The following is a 24738-nucleotide window of genomic DNA, read 5'->3' on the forward strand; positions in this document are numbered from 1 at the left end:
TAAGACAAGAACCAGATGTGCAAATCCTCAGTTGTTATGGGCATACTGCTCTTGGGCTTACATTTTTCTGTTGTTGTTTGTGGGGTGGGGTTTGGCCTCAGTCACAACTTTTTTTTTTTTTTTAATTATAATTCCTAGTTAAGTTGATGATGAAGTGAAGAGGAGAAAGTTCTTCTTTCCAGAATAGGTGAATTTGTCTTCTCGTGTTAGTTCTACTCTACTGGGAACCTCTGTTGCTCTTTAAAATAAGGACTGTCCTCAAGCTAGGGAAGAGTTACTTTATAGTAAGGGTTATGGTTTTGATGCACGCTGTGTTCTAAGACTTGAGGTTATGCAACTTTTCCTCCTTATGTTCCCTTCTAGCTTACTGCTTTTGTTACTGTGAGAAAAGATTTAGACAGAATTATTTAAAAATAACCCCAACTCTTAAATGATCCATTTTTCTTAATATTGCAATTAAGCAACCACACAACTTCTTGTTTTAAGCCTTGCCCATATTCTTTTTGCTCTATCTTGTCTTTCCTTACTGTGCCATACCTAAATTTAGAGAGGCTTTAGGTATCATGTTAAGGCAAGGACATTGGAGAAAAACTCCCTTTGCCTTCAAAGGGGTCGTAACTTCACTCCTTCCTTGGCAGGGAGTGAGGGGTGGGGAGGAAGGAGAATAATTTTAAGTATTTAAAAGAGTTGTCTCTACAGTTTCATCAAATGCTCTGCTGGGGGAGATTTGACAAGGCAAATTGTCATGCTATATGGTTGCTGCTCTTGGGAGGTATTCAATATATTTTAGAGGAGACTGTTAATCCCAGTGCTTCTCAATAAAGCAGAAAGAAGGTTACTACAGTTGTTAAATAAATATTCATTCTCTTCACTTAAATATTTTGCAACAGTTATAGACAATTTGGTAACTTTTCTTTAGCTAATTTGGAACAAGAATCCACAATCAGTAGACTAGAAAGGGTGACATTTGCAATGTTTTCAGTTATATTTCATGGAACTTGTCAGAGGACAAGGTGGTTTTGGGCACTAGCAGGCAGTAAAGCAAATTTCTTCTTTCCTTGAGCCCAGAAACTCATACTCCTTAAATGTAATTTTAGAGTATTAAAGGTGCAATTACCAAAATTGCTGAACTTGTATGTAGCTATTGTTTTTTGGCATTATTCTTTTCTGCAAATTTTTGTGAGATACTTATTGACTAGGTCTATTTGGAGGTATAGATTTTTAAGAAAATATAATACCTGTCTTTGTCAAGTGGAATTATGCAATTTCTTAGAATCCATGTTTTCTGCATTTTTGAAAAAAACGGGATTTAAAACCTTATATTTTTTTTCTTCAGTAAAATTTCTTGGCATGACTTATTCTGCTAGGTACTATCTCACTGTCTGTGAAGGCTGCACTCACTTTGATCAGTGTTTTCTTATTTTTATTGCAATCTCTACAGTTTCTAAACAGAAAATCAACTTCCCTTGAAATACCTCCAGGTTTTGCTCCCCGTTTCTGTGCCTGGTTGTGGAAATGTTTTTTGGCAACTCAGATGTAAGAACGCAGTTACTCAGAGTAGAAATGTTCACAGCACTAAGCTGTGGATTTTCTTCTTACTTAAATTATAACCAGATATGTATTTCCATACTAAGAATACATTGGGCAAAGATCCAGGAAAAAATTTCTTTCTTTGTTTAGAGTTTGATAACTGCAGCTGCAATCTCTTGTAAATTTTACTGACTATTAAAAAGGTCAGAAGTTTGGGAAAAATGTAAATGTTAACTTTCTCTCTTACCAAGAGTGTTTCCCATGTCAAGTGACATTCCACTCAAAATCTGAGGGTTAGGAAGGATTTTTTTCTTTCATTCCTATACATTTTCTCATTCCAGTTGTTTTTTAATGTAACCTTATTTCAAATATATTAGATGGTGATCTTTTCTAATGGAACAGTCATTCAGCTATCAAGGGATCAAAGTCCATTAATTTTGAAACACTTTTTTCTTTTTTTTAGTATTAGAACACATTGTCATTTGTGAAAAGTTTCATAGTGATTTCTGAAGCAAGACATTTGGTTTTAATTATCAAATTATCATCTGTATGAAATCTTATTAGAGACACAGGACACCTACTCATACAGAAACCTTTGAAGGAATGGAATGTTAGGTTTTTATTTTCCTCCTATTTTTTTCTTAAAAGATTATGTTAACTTCATGAGGAATATAAGGCTTTTTGAACTCAAGTTAGTTATGTCTGTACCTTATTTTACTTCCTGATAATCATTTCATACCTATGCTAATACCAGTGTTTTATTAATGTTACATCTTGCAGTCTTTCTAGGCGGGTTTTGACCTGACCGGAGTTCCATTCTGATCCTCTGCTACATTCCACCAGAATTAACTCAGCACCAGCTAATTCCTGTTCCATATCATCTTCTATTATTCCATTTATAACTTCAGCCTTCTGACCAATTTCACAGAGTCACAGTAGGGCATGCTCCCTGCTGTAATCTTTTTATATTTCGCTATTCCTGTCCAGGGAGACAGTTAAGTTATGCCCTACTGTGTCCTTCCCAAGGGTACCACATAACCATTTGAAAGCAGTTAATAGATAGAAATACTCCTCCTTAATATTTCATATAACCATTGTCTTTGTTGGTGCAATTAGCAAACATATTTCTGTGGGTTTTGGGGTGTTTTTTTTTTTTTTAAGAAACAAAAGGAAGAGCCATTCTGTGATGCCATGGTACAAAAGTTAGCTTTTCACCATAAAAGAGAAAAAGTTATCCTAGCCTCTTTTAAAAACCTAAACTACTTGTATTTAACATGATACTGCATTTTCCATTTTTGCAAAAAACACCATAATTATATATATAGAGAGAGAAATTGTTGTGTGTACAATTAATAAAATACTTTTTCTTTAGGAATAAAATGTCAAAGAGGAGTGTAAATGTAACAGAAACATCACTGGAATTCACAGACCTAGAATATAACTCTGAGTATAGTGCTTACCTAACAGCAAGTACAAGATTTGGAGATGGCAACATAAAAAGTGATACTATAACATTCAGAACTTCTGAAGGAGGTAAGCTTATATACAGTATAAACCTTTTTTTTCATTCAACCTTAAAATTCTGTCAGCCTTATTTAAGTTAATAAAGCCAGCAAAGTAGAAGAGACATTTGACTTGTAAAGGGGAGACATTCCACCTATCTGTATGGCTCTATCTTTGTGAATACATGTATCCATGGCTCTATAAAATTATGATAGTTATTTCTATTAATTTACTGAGAAAGAAACTTAACATTTCTCTTTGGGACAGATAAGATCCAAATAATTTCATTCTAAACTTTGAAATAAATAATATTATTTTTGTAATATATTTTAATAGATCCTTGCTTTAAGCAGCTGTGACACGATTTCTGATAGGGAAAATACTTCTTAGAGTATCCCTCTTAAGTCTGAAATATTTTTAATTTGAAAATGAACAGTGTAAGTGTACATTGATTTGTCTATTCCATTTCAATTTTATACTTCCAACATGGAAAGTGCCTTTTATATGATCACATGATATACTGTGCTTTGAAATTCATTCACTTTAAGTTTTACTTCTGGTTTTCCATCAATCATATTGCTATATTCTGTTGAAAAACAGATAGTATGCAGGCATATTTCAGAATCACTCTGCATAGATATCAACAATTCCCCAACCACTTACAGGATAGTATATACCTGAGCCATCCCTCCAAAATCTGTCTACATCATCAGGTTGTAGATATTCACAGTTGCTGTTGAAACTGGTATGGAAATATGAATTTACTTTATAGGAACAGACTTTAGGGAACTGGTCCTGGGGTTCCCCCTCCAATTAATATTTTAATATTTTACACAAACTAGAGCAGCATGTAGCAAGAGAGAAACGTAACTTATAGTGTTCAAGCTACTGCAAATTCTGTAGAGCACTTTCTTGGATGGTGAGAAATATGGATTTAAATTCTCCTAAACTGACTTAAGGAATTTAATTTAACTCTCCTACATCACTTTGCTACTGAGAAGAACCATATGCTGCTATTCTTTATAAATAGGAGGAGGGACTAATGGAAGAAGGCTTACAGAGGTCTTCCTGCACATTTCAAAGGATGAGAAAAGAGGAAAAAAGATCAATTATCATACTGTCCAAGCTTAAGTATCTGTGTCACCTATATGAGTTGGGAGCTTAAATTCTGTTTATAATCAGAAAGAAAAAGGCTTTAAATTTAGGTTTTGTAAAAAAAATCCTCTTTTTTCCCCACTAACTGTATTTGGAGCATAGACACATAACTCAGTCAACTTCCATGTCTGCAAATTAGATTTTCTATGTGCACAAAGCAGTAAGTACAGGAAAAATTTGATAAGAAAAATCTTATCTGTTTACAAATGCAGATAAATAAAAATATGGTTGAAAAAGTGTTTTAAAAATTCATTTTACATATACAATTTTATTTCATTATTTTGTGAAGCAGTTTCTACACAATAATCAGAAATACATTTAATTTTCCATAGGATGTTGTATACTCTAGTGGATGATCCTCAGGTATTAAAGTGTACAAAATCTTGAGGTACAAAAGCTTTAGGTATGCTAAAACTTAACATTTTTCCAGCACCAAGTGATCCACCAAAAGATGTTACATACAGAAACCTTACTTCCACATCAATAATGCTATTCTGGTCTCCTCCTCAAAAGCCTAATGGAAATATACTGTACTACTCAGTTTATTTCAAAAACAACTCAGGACTATTCATACAGGTAAGCTTTTTTTTATATTCTTTTGTAGAAGTAAATTAAATGTTCTAATAATTACTTAAAGATTAAATCAATTTTATAGTTATCAATAAATTGGTTTCTCATATTTCCTTGATCATGATGCAGATTTTAAACTTACAAACACAGAAGTACATCTTGTAATCATATACTTTACATTGTGCATCTCACTGAGCAATCATATAATATAAGCATTATTGCCAACAGATTTTGTGAAATATTCCATTATGCAAAGTTTATATGTATACACACACACATATGCATATATATGCACACATACATCTAATATATATACACACTTTACATATGTAGTGGATGGACTCAAGACCCGGTACATGCATGGCACACCCTCAAATGTGTTTCTTTTAGTCCAGTTTATCACTGTGAGTCAATTTCTGGTTCTGGTTTTACTTTTTAATACATGCTTGTACAGTACTGAAAATAGGGTAATGTGAAAGTAGGGAATGCATTTGTTTTTCATATTTTTCTTACTCTTAAAAGGAAATTATACTGAATATCATACAGAAAAGGAAATTATACAGAATATTCAATATACTGTTTATTATATTGAAGCAAAGATATTGTTATTCTGAAGTTAAAGCTCAAAAGGCAAAATCCTATAAATATTTTGGTGATACATTTTCATTTAGGTTTTTTTGCTGTTGCTGCTCTCATTCTTAATTATGCATGACACATTAATTGCATATATAGTGTTTCTGTTCTACTTTCTGCAAATATATTATGGTACAGAAATATAATAAGAGACATAAACTTCCTTTAGAGTTTTTAGTCACAAGTTTTACACATATGGAAGAAAAACAAGAAATATAAATTCATTTAGAAAATTATGTAGGGAAAATAACCTTGACTGCATAAATTTATGATTAAGATATGTCTAGGGTGAGGCATGCACGTTTTTGAGGATAACTAGAAAAAAATATTCACAAATGTAAGGAATAGCTGTGAGTGAATAATTGCAGACAGACTTCAGTGTATACACTTCTCTGACTTGTGTATGTAGTATGTCATCTCTGGGCTCTGCATAGTTTCAGGTGCAAGCAGGACTGTGCCATGAATTCACATTCTGATGAGATTAAAATCAGGGCTGCAGTTCAGATTGTAGACTCTGTTTGCACACACTGCTACAGCAGCAGCTTTTTACTTACATCTCTGGACAAACTTTACACCAGTTGGGAACCAGCCCATCCTATAAAGGACATTTCAAGCAATTTTAGAGGAGGACTATGGACTTGGACTGCTCCTGCCTTTAGGAAAGTGCAATTCTGAGATGAATGAGTAAGGTGAAGCTGGCACACTGAGAGAGAGGGAGATAAAACCCCCCAGGATATGCCCAGGATTCTGGAAATAGAGGAGGAAGATAGGGAAGATGAAGCACAGTAGCATTGACCCAGCAAGGTGAGGCTTCACTTTTATTATCATGTGATGTAGTTAGGCCAGGAAAGGATGGTGGCACAAGTGGAAGTTGATGCTGCTTTGGCATATTATGTGTTGTCAGGAGAAAAGTGCTGACAGTTCTACCTTTGTGTGTGGAACCTACCATTTTGACTTTGATTTTTATCCCATCCCTCTGCCCTCAGAAGATAGGTTTCAGCTGCTGTTGCATCTGTCTCTTACTGCCCATGGGATATGAACATTAATCTCTTGAATCATAATCAAATCTTAATCTGTCTACTCCCTTTAGCTCCTTCTGCCCTTCACATCCTGTCTGCTCACTGTTTGGCATGGCAACTACCAAATCTACACTGCAGTCCTAGTCTTGTACCTTGGCATTCCTGTGGATGCAAGACAGATTTCAAACAGGTGAAAAAAAGCCAACTCATTTCTGTCAGATATTTTATATTACTTCTTTTACAACAGAGAAATGCATGTGTGAAAGTCAGCCTGATAAGCCTGATATGTGGCTATATATATATATATGATATATACAGACAGTTGTAAGCTGCATGTATGAGTATGCATACATATAGCTTACAGCTCTCTGTAATTTAGAAGGAAAACCATGTAATTGCAGGGTCTGTTGCTAAGTTTTGTATTGCACATATTTGAAAAGAAAGAGTCCTTGGCTGAGATACTCTGTGTCGAGGTCACCATTCTGCTTATGTTTAACCAAACTGTATTTTCAGTTTGGGAAATTATACAGGAGAATTGAAAAAGTGGGTGATCTTTTCACATTTCACATTTTCACATTGTGGGCAGCCATTCTCTACCAGTCTTTCCTCTGCTTCTTTGTCAGGACATAATGTCAGAGGTCCAAGTCTTAAAGCAAAACTTCTAGACGCCCGAATAAACGCCCTTGCTGAAGAATATCAAGCAAATTAATATCTCCCAATGCTCTCATAATCTGAAATAGATACAGAAGTCATACTAAACTATTCTGTTGTCTCAGTTTATCACTGTCTGTGCTATTCTGTTGTCTCAATTTATTACTTCTCACACATTCTCAAAATACTCAGACATATTAAAACATAATCAATAGAAATCACTGACTATTAATATGTTAAAACTAGGAAGATAGTAGTTGCAGAGTGAAGCACTTTGTTAAAGAAAAAAATTCCCAAATACAAAAAAAGACCTGAGATAAAAGATACAGTTTACTCCTTGACATGGTGCAGAAATTTGAGTTTTCTGTCAAAAAGGGAAAATTTATATACCTTCATCAGTAAGAAAAATAATGTATAGTTTCTTTGCTTTACTGGTCTACATGAAAAATAACACTGCAGCTGTCCAGACAGAAGGCCTGGGATGCTCAGACCCAAGGTTCAAGACCAGAATAGCAGAAGGAAATATTTAGTGATGGAGATTAGGTTTAAGGATTTTGGTAGATGAGTGGGCTGTTTCTATGGGGATGCTGACAGTTGTAAAAGAAAATGTGTCAGAGAGGGAGGAAGGGCTGGTAGCCAGCTAGAATAAACCATCACCTGCATTAGGCTAGATTCCAGTTCAGCTTTATCTTTCATCTTCTGCTGTCATAGGTCTAGGGAAAATGCTACTTCTTGGTGTGTATACCCTGTCCCAGTGAAATAAAGGTATGACATGTATGCTGACAAAGAGTACTTCCTTCACAGACGACATGACTCTGCACCTCTTCTTCACCTCACTTCTCTGTGACACTGCTGGGTTCCTACAGTTCAAGATTTCACTGTTTGCAATAGCAGCTTTGCAAGTGTTGCTCCATGATGCCTTGCCTGGTGCTTGATGCAATCCTAGTGTCCATATTCTCAGTCCTATCCAGGAAATAAAGACTCAATGGAAGTAACTTTCTCATGGCTAAATATGAATCTATGAAAGATATCATTGGCTTGAATGAACTCTGTTATTCAATTTCTATATACTTCTGTTTTGATTAACAAGAAAGTGGAAAGGTGCCAATTACAAGCATAAATATATGCTTCAATAAATTTCCCCAGTGCAGGAATTTCAGTACAGATGAAAGATGTCCTGCTCTGACAAACCAGACAGGGGAACCAGGGGCAAGGACATAAAAAAAGCCAATGATCCTCCTAGCAACTGAATATCTGACCCCAAATCATCCAACCTCTACCTCAAGCCAAGCAAAATGAATATGAATGGATACAGTTGAGAGTGAAATTCAACTTTGTCTACCCTTGGGATCCAGACAAGGGATGCAAACAATGTACTGTAGTACTTAACAATCAAACATTTTCTTTCACCGGTATGACCAAAGTAGGGATAAAAAGCGGAACTTCACTAAAAATACACTGCGAATTTTTAGAAAGCTGGTCTCAGAATGGGACAGCAGACAAAAAGGAAATAACTTCCCTTAGTTTTTTACTGGAACAGTGAATATTACACTCCTTGAAGGATGGCTTGGATTAGCCTTCACAGTATCTCACCTGCTCAAAACAAGAATGCAATACAATGAACCTAAAGAAGAAAAAAGAGCAGAGGTAAAAGCTTAGCAGTGGCAGCATCACCATGTTTTCCTTATACACCTAACTACAGCTTCATGCCACTGGAAATGCCTGCCACTTCCTGAGGTGAAGAAGATACTAGTTTCTGCTGACACTTTCATGGCTTGAGTGTATTGCTTACACTTAGCTTCTTTTAATAATCTGATACTTTGCTATGTCAAAACTTCTTTCATGTATGGATGAAGAAAGGGACAGAAGGAAGAATTTCTTCATCTGTAGCCAAAGATCCTAAGCTGTTTGCTTTCATCTGCAGCCACAGTTAATTGTAAAACTTCCTAAAGTGTTCTATCCCCAGGGTACAATTAGTACAGGTTTCATCTTTTCTCAGTTTGTACCCACACAACTCTTCCTGCTCATTGTTACTCTTAATTATGTGCTCCTTATTTTTCCAAATATTTTGTCATATCAGTAGTTTGAGATATCTCCACTCCTTGGGCTCCTCACAGTAAAGGAACTACCTCTTAAAATAGTTTTTTTGACCCACCAAAGCCCTGTTATTCATGATGGTTCACTGAGTCCTTAACTGCCAGACAGCTGCCAAAATTGTAAAGGTCTTTTTAAACTAAGAGTTGAATTTTCAGCTGTTCATATCAATAAACTTCCATTAAATCTAGGATCAAAACTTGATGGTAGCCTTGACATTTTTACCTTGAAAACTCAGGTAATTATTTAAGGTCTTATTTTAAAAAAATCTGATTATTGCATATTGTTATAAATTACTAATTGTTGCTAACAATAATAATATTATCAACAAGAGGGTGTTAGAATGCTTCCTCTGGGCCAGATGATATTTTCTGTCATTTGAGTATCAGAAAGTTTAACTGAATACCTTAGAATCTGATCCACTGTTTCCTGTATCTTAACCTACCAAATATAACACAAAGCTCTTTCCAGCCTTTTTCAGTTAGGTATGAAGCTAGTATGAAATCCAAACTAATTCTAGAAGAAAGTCATATATTAAGGTTGAATTTTCTGTATTTTTACTGATGTTGACTTAACCTAATCTATTGGGCAAAACTAACAGTGTGCCTATAGTCAGTTAATGAGTGGATACTCACACTCATTAAATTTAAAAAAAATTTATACTCACAATTTTTGAAGCTTCTCTTCTGCATTCAAAACAAAGGCTTAAATTTTCATTGCCAAACTGTTTACTTATTTGTGTTATGTCAGTACTAGTGACTGCAGGCAAAACTGGGTCTTCAGATACAGACATAAAAATCTCAGGGAAATGAATGAGAGCATCAACTATTGTTTTCTGCAAAAATAAAAATATTTTGCCCATACAAAAAAATTGATGAAGTGTTGCATTAGATATATAAATTGATATGTGACAGATATTGGTGACAGACATCAAGATTGCACACTGAACTCTCAGTTTGCACAGTATGGATTCAACTAGATAGAGCATATCACGTTGACTTCTTCAGTAAGAACTTTCCTTATGAGAAATGTAATCCATTTTTCAGCATGCAGTTTTAGCATTCTTGTGCTTATATGTGGTATTTCTAAATTGTAATACCCAAATATTTCTGTTGCCTTTCTCTTGCTTTAGTAAGTTTGCTCTCACAGTCTCTCTTTTTCAGAAAAATATTTCCTTGAAAGTTAACTTGCATTTTAAAGAAGTGGAGGGTGTGGATTTGATCTAACACCAAAAATAGGGGCAGGCCAAATAGCTGGAATTCATCAGGGGGTTGGGCAAAATCCAGCTCATCCTGAAAATATTTCTATGTAGAAAAGTTAGGATTTCTTTGGTCTTGAGAAGTGCTGTCCATGCCTTCTGCTCTATGGGGCAATGTGGCTGCTGGAGAGAAATGCTACTAGCTCTTTGAATTAGCAGTGAAGATTTGACTTGCTACCCAAAGCTTGAGCTGAATATGCTTATGGGCTAAATAACATCTCAACAATTTTCAAACCATGGACCAAACTGTGTTGGATCATCTAAGTCAGGTTCCTGTAAATCAGTGGATGATTCAACCCATTCACTTATGTGGTATAGTTGAACTTACTTAAATAATGTGCTTTATATTTTTCTTTTCATCTTCCAAAATTGTTGATTTTAAATAGGACTGGCCTCCTTAGAGGTGCTGATCTGAAGCACTAACTTGTTGTTGTAGTCACAGTATTAATGACTTTTTAATATCGTTCAAAAGACACTGGGTCTGGGTTCTGCTGCTATTCTTTCACTAGCAAGTACTTTCCTGCACAAAGGAAAAAAAATTCTGCTGATGCCTTCAGTTGAATGCTTCACTCACATTTCCTTAGAGAAAATGGCATGGTGTTACTGCGAGGGACAACCAGCAAAAGGAACAGTTCATCAAGTGGTGCAGTGAGATCTCTGCCACTGAAAGATTTAAGCGCAAAACCTACTCTCATAAAAATAGATTAAAGAGAGAGATGTCCTTTGATTTGATTAACAATGATCAGCCAAGGCATGTGTGATTCATGTAACCTATAAACAGTTAGTAGATGCTGGGTTTTTTGGTCATTTTCTTGATGAAATATGGAGAAGCACACTGCAATATTACAGTTTTAATCCCTGAATTGGCATTCAACAATTACAAACAACAGAGGAAGCCAATCAGCTACTCTGTAGTTTGATATCTATTTATACTCTTTACAAGGAGTATAAATAGACATCATAAAATCAAGTATTTCAGAAAAAAATCTGTACTCTTTAAGAGTCAAAGTGCAGACTTATGTCTTCTGAATGCTATGGTGAATCATGTTTGTGGGTGGTGGTGGTGGTGATGGCTAAATGGGAACTAGACAGAAACTTCAATGAATAAAAAGCATTTTAAGTGATAACATTTTCTTTTATTTCTCTCTTTAGAATTTCACAAGTTATGGTAATGACAGCAACGTCAGTGTAGTGCTGGATGACTTGGCAAAATACAGCCATTATACTTTGTGGTTAACTGCAAGCACAGCATTTGGAGATGGAAACAAAACCAGTGAAAAAATAGATGTGCATACAGATGAGGATAGTAAGTTAATAAATTCTCTAGTGCTCATTGTATATCAGTGCTTTTATTAAATATTTATTAAATATTCTCTAACTTAAAAAGTATTTTACTGCTATGATGGCAAAGTTAAAAAAAGACCATTCAATGTGGTTTTCAATGCTGCAATATTTATCTTTGCAAGGAAGGCATTTTGATCTGAGTCTTTGAAATACTAAGAACATAAAGCACAAGCCTCTGTGGAAACAAGCAATACAGTTATTGTCTTAAGCTTTCATTAAGAATCTTTTCCTAAACAAATTTAACAGAAATGGTTATTCAAATATGCCTTCAACTATTTCGCTTTTGATATTGAAACACAAATTATTTTTAAAAGTTGTAAAAAATATTACAACTGACACTTTCAGACTAATTATATTTTGAACATTTATTTCTGGTTGGGGTTTGGATGTTTTATTACTGTAATCCATGCATTTAATTTTTTGCTTATTATCTCTCATAGTCCCAGAAGGTTTTGTTGAAAATCTGATCTATCAAAACATTTCCTCATCTTCTGTAAATGTAAGCTGGCTTCCACCATCCCAGCCAAATGGCTTAGTCTTCTTTCATGTTTCTCTAAGTTTAATGCAACTGGGAACCAGTAAGATATTATCTTTCCTTACTTACAACACAAGCATAATTTTTGATGATCTGGAGAAATACACTGATTACATTCTGAAAATCACACCAGCCACTGATAAAGGATCTTCTGAACGGCATAGTCTGAGTCTTCATATAAGAACTGATGAAGATGGTAAGATTAGGTTATTTTATTAATTCCTAAAGAAATGTATATTAAAAAACCCAAATAACTTTCTAAAAGAAAAAAATTGTTTATTTTTCTTGTTTCATTTAAAGTGTTTTTGTAATACAGTGACACAAACCACTACTTTTCTGCACATTTCTTTTTTAAGACTGTGAAATAGAATTTTTCATTGTAACTCATATTTTTCTGACATTAGCCTTGTTTTTCTCTTTCCTATTTCTTCATATAGTCCCAGAATCGGTGCCTGTAATGAAAACATTTTCAAATCTCTCAACTACCTCAGTTATGCTTTCATGGGACCCCCCTGTTAAGCCAAATGGTATTATAATACATTATGATTTAAATCTACTTGGGCCAGAAAAGAATAGCTCATTCTCTACCACCAATAATTTTATAATTTTGGAAGACCTTCTGCCATTCACATTGTACAGCATTTATGCAGCTGCCAGAACAATAAAAGGACCTGGTCCATCTGCTGTGCTTCAGTTCTACACAGATGAGTCAGGTGGGCAAATTCAATTGTAAACAACTACAAAATATCAGCTCTATTACAGCATCCATCTTAGATCTGAGCATCAGACCTGTTGATATGAAGGATTAATTTTCCATTGGCCTGTGAGTGAAGAGCTTTCAGATGAAGGAAGCACTGCAAGGCAAATGTTTCCTGAGTGTTCCTCCTCATGCCACAGTGCACAAGAGGAGGTCACATTCTGCACAGGATTACAAAAATAACTCCATGAAGAAATATCTTTTGCCTTTGGAATGTATTATGGCTTGCAAAGTGTCAGGGATTTTGAAGCAAACAAGAGTACCTTTCTCTTCATCCCCCATGTAGCTGAAAAATGATAAAACATGGAAATATTTCTGACACATTCACACAGTTCTCCTGTATATGGATCTCCTCTCCCCTGCATGGTAAATTACACATCTTTTAAATGTATGATGAGTTGTGGTCCATATATGGATGGAGGAAGCAAAGTGTATCACATTCCAGTTATATATGTAATATGACATCTGCTAAATGTCTTAGTTCTGACAGTATGGATGTTTAAGTGATTCATAGATTTATTAGATCTCTAAGAAGATCCCTTCATGTCTAAACATGTATTCTGGATTAATGGAATTTGTTTCATGTCAAAGAGGAAGAAAAAAGATTGAAATAGCAATGAAGTGCTGTTAGCCTGAGTTCAGATACAAATGTTAACAATAGTGCCTATGTTCTCCTGCATGTATTGTTTTGCCTGGAGTATTAGTGATTTGGTACTCAATAGCATTTTTCTTTTGCAGTGCCATTAGCTCCACCCCAGAATTTGACCATTATCAACTACACCGCAGATTCTGTGTGGCTAAAATGGGATCCAAGTCCCCAGTCAAACGGTGTTATCATGAGATATAATTTTAAGATTTATCAAAACAATACTGAAGAACTTTTTTTTTGGGTATGTTTATAATTAAGAGTGTATAATCCTTTAAATTATTTTTTCATGCTTTAGGAAAAGAAAGATATTTTAAATGTCTATTATGCTTCTAGAATTATGAAGAACCTATAAATTCTTATTTGCTAAGACAGTTTATTTTCCTTCCCACCATACCTGTAATTCAATTTTTCAAATTAAACAGGAAAAATAGTTTGATTTTAATGTGCTTTGAGTTTCTAATATTTCAGTTTCTAATTACAGTGAGATTTATTAACATTGCTTGGTATTTTAGTGTAAGCTTGATGTTAGAAAATTACAGAAGTTAATTGCTTTGTGGGTACCTTTGTTTAACTATTTAGTACCTTATGGACTTTCAAGATTCAAAAATTTTTACCATCTTAAAAAATAGTAAGAACTGTTCAGAGGTCTTAATTAAAAAAATCAAAGAATAAGAACTGAGTAAACTGTAACTGAAGTAGATACTATAGAAATGTTCAGAGCCATGTTGGGTGGAGCTCTGAGGAACTCAGTCTTATGGAAGGTTCCCTGCTCCCAGTATGGGGGTTGAAACTGGATGGTCTTCAAAGGGACCTTCCAACCCAAACCATTCTATGAATCTATAATTTTATGATATACAAAATTTGATCAAGGCTTAAATCTGATTGCTTGGGTGGCCTCAAGGAATGTTCCATGAAGCGCAAAGGCAGCAAGCTGAGGTCAGGATTGCATCTCAAGCTTAGAAACTATATAGTGAGCCCTGTTCATCTGAGATGCTTGTAAAAGCTGCAGGAAAAGACAATGCTGCAGTGAGGTCTGCTGTTATTCCCTATTGTGAGAGGAAGTGTTGGCACCATCCCAGTTTCTTCCATAGTGCCTGAAGGCCACAATGTGCATGTGAAAGAGGAACAGTGGATTCTACAGCCAGCTACCTTTAGAAACACACTCTTTGGGTAGTTTCATAGAGACCACCAAAGATCTGTAAGGAAGTAGAAGGTGAGAGGGGTTGATGTGAAGCTAGAAATAGTTTTCAGTACTTGACTGAAAGCTTCTCAGAGTGGAAGAGGCAAAACTATGGCTATAAATCTTCTGTTCATTTCAGTAGGTTCAAGGTGAAGGCTACAATGTTTCTAGAGAATAATCATGTACTAATAATATTTCCTTCCTTAAGAACATTTCAGGTTCAAACCACGAGGCAAACATTGCTGGATTAGAACCATACAGTCCCTATTTTATCAGTGTCTCTGCATTTACCAAGCTTGGGAATGGCAATCAGTTCAGTAATGCTGTCCAGTTTACAACAATGGAATCAGGTTAGATATGACTTTTTCTAAGCTGCATTCTGACTGTTTTAAATATACTTATGTTTGTTTTCCTTGTATGGTTGAACAAAAATCTTCCTCTTCTCTCCAAAGAAAACATAAACGAACACTATCTCATTGTCTCTTGCCTGTGTAGCACAGATTCACATTCCTATTGTAGACTAGGTTTGAAGTCTGATTTCGGAAGTGTAGAATTAAAAATGTCCTCATCTGAAATGAGAGGCTTACATGGCCACTATAAATCTTTTAATAGCAACACAGATAAAGGGAGGAAAATTAGATAGGTATCAGTCTTTGCAGATCAAAGCAATAATTCAGATCCCTGTGAAAATAACTGAAACATTAGCAGTATCAAAAGCAGCTGGACAAAGGATTGGCAAATGAACTGGAAATTATATTAGACAAATAGAGATTTTTAACTTTTTTTTTTTTTTTTTTTTTTTTTTTTACAATTTATTTTAGGAAGTATGCTAGGCACTAAAAGTGAAATACATAACATTCACTAAAGAGAGCCTGTGGGTTTGTGAAACTGGCTGTTGTGCAAAACTGTATCTCCTTTGCCAGGTCAGAGCAACTCCCAGGCTCTGTATGAACTTTTGGTGCCAGGGAACAAGCATGGTTTAGGGGGGTCCCAAGTTCCTCTATACTGTTAGCAAAGGGAGCAGGCCCCAAAATAAAAAGATCCCATATGATGACTACAGCTCTGCTAAGATCATGCTTCCAGTGAAGATTCTTTCCAGAACTGGTAAAGAAGAGTTTCTGGGGAAGAGTTTTGCTGCTTATTGCACCAAAGAGTTACAACACTGTCAGAAATCTGGACTATCACTGAGCTGGTTCAGTTTGGCTGTTGGACTCCTGCAGTTGAAGGTGGTCTTCCTCAAAAGCCATGGTCATCCATCAGTTGTTTCATTTCATCACTGACATTCCATACTTGTGGTACTTTCTTCACTTCTCTTTAACAAATTGTTCATATAATTGCTCTATTTTCAAAGTGATTGCAGTATTTTCTACCTTCATTAATTTCTTATAAGCATTTAAAAAATTTCTTTTGCTACAATCAGCAAATAGATGGGAAACAATAAGTTGAAATAATTTCTATGAAAGCTCTGAAATCTGCCCAGTAACTCCTGTACAGAGAAATGGAATATAGTGCCTTAAAGAAATAAGGCTGACAGATAAATAAGAAAAGAGACAAATAAGAAACTTCTGCTGTTGATGTTGTTGCTGTGTATATGGAGCAGGTATATTGAGTATGTATACTGTGTATGCTATAATACACTGTGTTTAAAAGCACATGGGGGAAATATGAGCAAAAAGTTTTGTTGGGGAAACAAAACTGAAGCCCACAGCTAGGAAGAGAGCAGATAGATGGCCCCTTCTCAAGTACTAACATCAGTCACATTCATAGAAATTGGAAAAGAACCATCTAATGAGAAGAAAGTCATAGTTTTGTTCTTTCAATGTGATTTTATTGATTTGTCTGACACTGCAGTGTTTGACTCTTGCTGTGAATACTGGGTCTGCTTCTCTTATGATACTGTTGTGTGATTACAATTTCAGTTGTGTGTGCATGTTAATCTTTGGTGCCTGTGTATCCTTCAAGTGCCAGATGCTGTACAGAACATTCGTTGTATCGCAACGAGTTGGCAATCGATCCTAGTGCAGTGGGACCCTCCTGCTTCAGCCAACGGCATAATTACACATTACATCATAGCAGTGGAAGGAAATTCTACAGATTTGTCAACTTCTGGTACACTGCATACTTTTAGAAATCTGCTTTCCAACGTTACTTATCAAATTAAAATAAGAGCTGCAACGTCTGCTGGTGATGGTGAAGAACAGATATGCAGTGCCAGTACACTTCCAGAAAAAGGTAAAAGAATTATTCAAGTTATTTTTTTGTTTAATTTAAATGATGACTATGAAACAAGGAGGCATGAAAATAGTGCTTCAATACAGGCAGGTAAATCATTCTGTTGTTTAAATTTCTCGCTAATAGTGAATGAAGAGAAACAGAGCTTCCTCTTTCTCCTGTTTCAGAACACACCTAGTGATGAGAATAAATTGCCATTTTTAAAAGCACAGCGAGAACACCTTATTCTATGCGAGTTTGAATAGTTATTTTATTGATTTATGATCACCTATTATTTTTTGCCGTATAATATCTGCCTTATTCCTAGTCTATTTAGCATATTTGAGATGGTATGTCTGAAAAATTTTTGGGAGTAAAAGTTTTGTGGTTTTGCTTTTACTAACTGACAGTGGTATGAATTCAATGGCAATAAAACTGTTCAAAATTCAGGAAATTGAGAAGAATTTAGCCTCTACAAGAGAATTTTGTCATAACTTTTCATGGGTAGGATTTTTTAAAAGAAGAAGGAAAATTGTGAGCTAAATCTAAAGAAAAATGCAGACAGGTTTTCTGGCATTAAAGTGAAAAATTGTTACCCAAAGTCTGTCTTCCTTTTTCTTTCCACACACCCACTTCACACTTCACCTAATCTTGGCAGTGTTTTCACTTGACATGTGAAACATGGAGATTATATTCTATGCAAAATAGAAGTTCTATGTGAATAGCTGTGTACCTATCTTCTAAACTGAAAGTGGAGAGGAGCTTAAATCTGAATCCAGGAAGCAAAGGCCTGTTTCAGTCCTCCAGTTAGGGATGATTGTTACTCTTGGGACTATTTCTTGGGATTTTTTCTTCTTTGGTGATAGTTAAATATAAAAAAAGAAAAGAAAAATCTATATTAAGGAAGAAATATCCAGATAAGATTTCACATTTCTTCTAAATGACAGGAGAAATTATTGCATTTAGCTCTTTTTTTTTGTGTTCTCTTAAGTGAGATCAATTTATACAATGGAGTTGAGGAGGTCTCTATTTCAGAAAATCTGGCTAATTAGAAAATACAGGGGTGGGATGGAGAAGTTCTACTGTACCCCAGAGACTTAGAAACCAGGCCTAGCTTTTGTAATACTTTATTACTAAGTTTTTTAATAGCTTAAAAGATGAGTTGTAGCACTCATCTATACTTCCACTGAAAGAGTAAATTTTCTCAGATCTGTCAAATAATAAACACAAGACTCTGTGTCTGGAGCAAGGTTTGGGTTCAGAATGACAAATGAAGGGGAGCAGCTCGGCTAGGCAGACTTGAGTGAGACATTGAAGCTGGAGGAGCTCAGACCTACCCTTACTCTTAGATTTCCTGTTTCTAGCTTCTTGAGTGGCATGCACCTGCACTGGATCCCTCCTCTCTACAAAACCTCAGTCTCCTATTATGAGCTTTGATTTCCAAATTTCTTAAAATTAGACTTGTAGATGTGCATGTCTGAATGTATCTAGACGATGTCTGTGTTGTCAACTGAACTACTGCTGCCTTGGTTCCAGATCAAATGGATGAGCTCCAATTGAGGACAAGCCCTTTGCTGGCATATTTTGGCCAACATTGTGAAAATAGCCATGGTTGTGCTTTGATGCCTGCCCCTCCTCATGATACAGTCTATCCCACTAAAGCCTGTTCACATCTGTTATTTGAACTATGACGTGGCACATTCATACACATTTCTGTTGAAAATTTTCTGTCTAAATTGGCTTCCTTGTCAACAGTTCCCCTACAAATGCTGCCAGTTTGTGATCTCTGATAGTCCCCTTCTGTCCAGAACTTTGGCAATTTAAGACTTATGCCTGGTTCATCTGTCCTCTTCTTTGTTCAGAAACTTCTGTTCATCAGCAGGGCTCAAAATGCAATTTTGAAAAGGTAAAGGCATTGTTTAAGTATTAGACATGAGCATATTCTTACACAACATTTTAGAGTGTTGGCTGGAAATGATGTAGTGAGCTGAGCTGCTGTGCTCGATGTTAGATGTGTGTTCCTGCAGTTCCTGCATTTCTGGACGTTTCTCAAATGCAGTCAGAATACTCAAAGCTTTGTTTTACACCATGGCTGCTGAGCAGCCAATCCTCAGAGCCAGAGCAAGACTGAACCTGGGGACAGAGTTCAGACTTGGACATAGTTGCATAGGAGGGATGTTACCCTCTGGTAACAGAGAACAGGAGACTACCTGGGATCTTGGAGGATGGGGGAAAGGCTGCTAGCGGTGTTAGAGAAGCCTAACACCTGAGAAAGTTAATTGTTGGGATTTCTGAGTATTTTGGGATTTCTGAGAATTAGTCCTTAAGGACAGACTGAGAAAGCTGTAGATTAAGCCTGGGCTTTAGGGAGAGACTGCTAGTGTCTTATGGTCCATGTTATAAGGAGTTGTGCTAGCAGGAAAAAAAACCAAGGCAGTCTTTATTTTGTAACAACATATGTTTTATCTGTCTTACCGCTGGGAGTTTTCCTAAGTGAAGGATTTATACTACAACACAGGTACATTTTGCCACAAACTCTGCACTGACCCTTTCTTGCTTCATTGTTGCTTAGTCATATTTACAAAAAACTAGTTATTATTAGGACATATCCTTAGCTGTGTGTTTGCATGAATTGTTTTGTAGTGACTGGATACTAGGAATTGGAGATTCATGGATGGGAATGGAAACAGTTTTATAGCTGTTGTCAGCTTCTTATTTATGGTGGTCTAAGATTAGTCACAGAATCTGTAGCCAGCACTGAGTCACTGACAATGCATTTATTTCTGACATAAAGTGAAATCGAATTTGGCTCAGTGTCTCACAGCATAGCATTTGACCTTTAAATTCTTGGCAAGATTGTTTGCCTTTTTTGAGGTAAATTTTTTCATATCTGGGTACAATTAAACAGGAATCATGAAGCTTAAATTTATGTGGAGATTAGTAGTGATTTTTGTCTAATCTAGCTCCATTGTCATGGTAAACCACCTCTGCCAGGCTGCAGTATGTTATAAAAGCTGTCAGCTTTGTAGTGGTAGTATTAGTTTGTGATTAAATACTTTATGAGGGATATGAAAGACAATATAGTATACATACACATGCATAAATGAGTTAGGATTTTATGACTGAACAGATATCTTTGGATTATTTTCAAGAAAATGCACATACTGAAATGAAATTTCATTAAGGTTGAGTGAATTTTTAGAAGCATGAGAGAGCCTTAAAATAGTAGGAAACTTCTCCAAAAGGCACACTAAAGCTGTGAATATTCAGTTAACTCAAAAATCTGGGACAAGTCTAACAGTCATTCAGTTTACAATAATAATAGAACAGTTAAAAAGCCACTTGGGGGTATGCAAAGCTTGAATAATTAAAAAAAAACCTGCTTCTGCTTTAAATATTTAATTTAGATTTTATAGACTTTTCATTGTTTTCTGAGAATGTTAATGTTAATTGTTAATGTTATTGATTGCAGTATTAAGACACAGAGATTAATTTCCCCACATCTTCCCCTTACTGCTAGTCATACCTGATATTTATACCTGAACAGTCTAAGAAGAGGTTGAGGCCCCCACTGTACTCTGGGGACAGTCCTTACCATTTGTTTTCTGCTAAACAGAAATGCATTCATGATGACTTACATTTAAAAGAAATATGGCTAGAAATTTGCCCGAGAAGCATTTTTTCATTTAACCTGGGCTTCATTTTCCAGGCCATTAATAACTTGTAGAAGTATGCCTTGTGAATAAAGAAGAGTAGTTCATAAAGGAATTGGTGATGGGAAAGTTTCTCAGGTCTTTTGGTGTGGAGGTGGCAAATTAGCATCAGCTTTTGTTACATGTGCACAAAATGTCTTTACTCTCTGCACTCAAAAGGTTCTGGATTTGTATCTCCAGTATGGAGGTTCCCACTGGAAAACGTGGGCTTTTTTAATCAAGACCTTTGAGAAGCACAAAACATAGCAAGAGTTTTAAAGCCATCTTCACATCCAAGGAAATGCTGTTTCCTTCACCATAAATCCTTTTCTCAGGATCTGGAAGTTCATGACAGCTCTGAGCTGGAGTTACATTATTTCCCTCATTAGGCAGTGAAGAAAATGACAGATGACCATGATGCACTGGAAGAATATTTAAACCCATGCCCTCAAGTGGTTCTTAGGGCTGCAAATAGGATGTGCAGTGCAGATTATTTGCCCCAGTTATCTTGAGGAATCAGCCTGCTGAAGAGCCACTGTATTTGAAGTGGCAGAACTTCAGTGTCCCCTGTCACTAATGCAGAAAAGGGCTGTGTGTTTCACATGTTCTATCCCTGCTGCAAGTTCACATTTCGAAATCGTATTAAAGTAAAATCTTCCAAAAATTGCTGAGTGAATTAGGAATAAGAACCTTTGAAACACTTCCTTCCAAGATGGCTAATTTTTTTCCCAGATGTAATTTTCATTATGTAATATGGACTTCTTTACATCTTATGATTAGTTGTCTGGTCCAAATTTAAGTTAATGGCTTTGAGGCTGATGGGAAATCTTCACTAGAAATCTGCAGTATCATTTGGTTGCTGCCAATGAAATTGTACTGGCGTGATTTTTATAAGAAGGTTGATAAAAGTAGATGATTCATATAGCAGAGGATAAAGAAATTTTTGTCTTTTTTGTATGGAATAGGTCAACTCTACAATAATATATAAGCAATGGTGGCGACATATATGTACAAAGCTGACATGGATAGCATCTACAGGTCAAATACAAATGTTTATTGAATAGCAGACAGTGTTTTAGTTTAATGGAAAGTTGAACATTTAAGACTTGAGTGTAGGCAGCTTTTCAGTTTTCTTTTTAGCTTCAAGAAGTGCATTTCTCTCTAGATTTTCATGATTTTATTTTTCAGTACTTAGATCCCACAGTTGGACATAGAGTTTTCTAATGTGCTAAGGACTGAGAAACATGGTCCATAGAGGCTCTTTTAAGACATGCTCTCAGTGGTGCAATTTCCTTTAAAGCATGTCTGATAATGTCAGTCCCAAGTCATGGGAAAAATAGTCTACAATTTTTTACATTTTTATGTTAGCAAAATAATTTGGTCCTATTCATGATGTACTTATTCATACTGAACAGGACTTTGCATGATGATTAGTCCTCCTGAAATTAGCATTTTATACTCCATTAGTATTTAGTATGATCAGGGTTATCAGCTTAACCCATGAAATTCATTTGTGTAACTAAGCTTTCAAAATTTAATAGAGATAGTCAATACAGAATATTTCTTTTCTTTGCAGTTATTTCTATTTTCCAAATACTTTTTTTGGTGTGTGCCCACTGCTGTCGGTTCTACTTTGTTCTTCACTTTCCTCCTATTGATGCTCTTAATACCACCCAACAGACTTCTAGGCTGCCGCAGCCCTTTTAATCCAAACTCCAGCTACAAGCAGCTGTTCTGTAGGCAGGCTTTTTTTTATTAACTTTGTTAGGAACTATGCCATATCATATTACTGTCTTCTGTTCACGGCCTGTGCAGCTGTAGTTGTTGCTTTCCACAAAAGTCCCCACAGAAAGCCATAACCTCTCTTTTCTCAGTAGATTTGTGTACATGTCCTTTGCTGCCCTTAGGTTATCTTGGCATTGTGAATAAGGTGTTTTCTACCAAGTGTTTTTTGTTAGTTTAAACCAGTTCTACTGGCCAATTTCAACTTGATATAAGTCTTTCCATTGTGCTTTTTCAACCAAGAATTTCTTTTTATTTATGTTATCAAATAAATACTTAATCTCAGAGCAGTCCACCAGCTTTGGAAGGGCTGATTAGCATTGTAGCCAGACTGACATGGGACTGAGTTAAACACCTTTTATTTAGGTGTTTAACTTTCTGTCAATTTCAGTGAGAGCTCAGACATGTAAATAGGTTTTAGGAGCTTAAAATCCCATGTGGATCTGATTTCAGTTACTTTTCATTGAAATTTAGGCATTATATGAACTATGGTAAATGAATCTGAAAATACCTCATTCCTCCTCCATTCCAGAAACTGAATTCACCAGCATTTCATGGTAAGCCTCTCTGCCAGCTCCCTGGCTGGCTTTCAAGTGCTGAATTAGAAGCTATTAAATGGAAAATTAGGTGGAGTACATTGCACCAAATGTTTCAGACTTAGAAAAACTCCCTACTCCCAGAGATAGTTGAATTGTAGCAAACATAATACAGTAGGGAAAGACTGTGAGATAGGTGATGAGACTTAAGGGATCCTATGTATGATTCTTGGGAAAGTTAAACTTGGGATTAGGACTAGAATTTCCACTAGCCAATCAGAGCACAGTCCTCAGCAATTAGTTTCTTACAATACCACAATCACAACCTTTTTAATGCCTTTCCCTTCAGTGCACCTTTCTGGGAATTTGGATTAATAATACAATTCCCATTAGGTTGTCAGTGAATAAGAATTGATAATAAGTCTTTATACAGTTCCAATGTAACCTGAAATAATAATTGAAAAAGATGCAGTTTCTGGCTTCCATGATTTTTAGCGTGAACAGTGATCACTTCATCATAGTTAAGTCATGTTTAGAAAATTTAGACAAGCTGCGTGATTACTCTAGGAAGCATGGAATGGTTTGTTCAAATCAGTACCATCTGTGGAGAGAAAAAGATGGGGGAATTTTAGTCATTCTTGAGGAATGGAAATCTGATTCTCCATGCTAGAGTAATTGTAATCCTCTTTGTATCTGTAACCCAATAGCATAGCTGTCTTGAAATTGTCTCTGAACACAATCACAAAGTTCAAGAGACACTGTGCCACTGGGTGTCACTGCTCTTCACAGTGGCCCTATGACCAAACCTCTTTGATCTGCTCCAGTTTCAGGTCACATCTTTTCATTTGTTCTAATGAGTGATTACATTTATTTTTGATTTCCCTATATAAGGAAGGAGACAAAATTAGCTTGTTTTTAAACTAATGTTTAAGGTTCTGATTCCATTGTAAAGGTCTGTCTGGGCAATGACAGAAAATTTTACTGTGAATTCTGCTGACTGACCATTGATTTTTAGGTCCAAAATATTTTGTTTATAGGGGTCTTCCTAAACTGGAAAAAAGAAAACATAAAATAGGTATCAAAGCTTTTGTGTGAAAGAAGAAATGCTTGTCTGATTGTCTGCTATTAGGATACCTGCACATTTATCTTTTAAAATGGTGGTTTTCATGTAGAGTTACTCACTGGGATAATCCCAGGTGTTACCTTTAGCCCAATCAAGATAATGTGTATGGGCAACCTCAAAAACCTTTTTCCTCAATGGGAAAAAGGACAGATAGAAAGAGAAACATCATTTTTCCACCCTCCATTTTTCCCCCACTTCCAGTGAGTTTGTCTCTTTTCCAAATACAAGGAAGGCTCAAAGAGGCTGCATTTATTAGAATTTTGTTAGTCTGCCAGAGAGCCCACAAATCAGAGCCACCATCATTTTGCCTGATGCGATTTCTAGTTCTGTGAAAGCCAAGCATCTTTTCCTTCTTTACTGCAAAACTGCCAACACTCAGTTATTTTTGGTGTCATTGTGCATGTTGAAAATAAGGGAACCAGGTACTCTCTTTAAGAAGGAAAGGCCACGATGCCCAACAGACCATGGGCATTGCTCTTCCTATATCTGTGACTAGCCTCTTTAACCTGCCTTGTT

The 24738-nt window shown here is 35.8% G+C and overlaps 1 protein-coding gene across 1 annotated transcript in view; it reads left to right on the forward strand.

Moving 5' to 3' along the window:
* PTPRQ (protein tyrosine phosphatase receptor type Q) overlaps nucleotides 1–24738 on the forward strand; it is a 99156-nt gene that overhangs the window by 25349 nt on the left and 49069 nt on the right. The window contains 8 exon segments of the mRNA XM_009086994.4: nucleotides 2903–3063; nucleotides 4619–4764; nucleotides 11566–11719; nucleotides 12198–12488; nucleotides 12730–13005; nucleotides 13788–13939; nucleotides 15087–15228; nucleotides 16841–17110. Of these exon segments, the coding sequence (XP_009085242.3) occupies nucleotides 2903–3063; nucleotides 4619–4764; nucleotides 11566–11719; nucleotides 12198–12488; nucleotides 12730–13005; nucleotides 13788–13939; nucleotides 15087–15228; nucleotides 16841–17110 (1592 nt within the window).

Source organism: Serinus canaria, chromosome 1A, assembly GCF_022539315.1.
Source record: "Serinus canaria isolate serCan28SL12 chromosome 1A, serCan2020, whole genome shotgun sequence".
Taxonomy (NCBI): Eukaryota; Metazoa; Chordata; class Aves; order Passeriformes; family Fringillidae; genus Serinus; species Serinus canaria.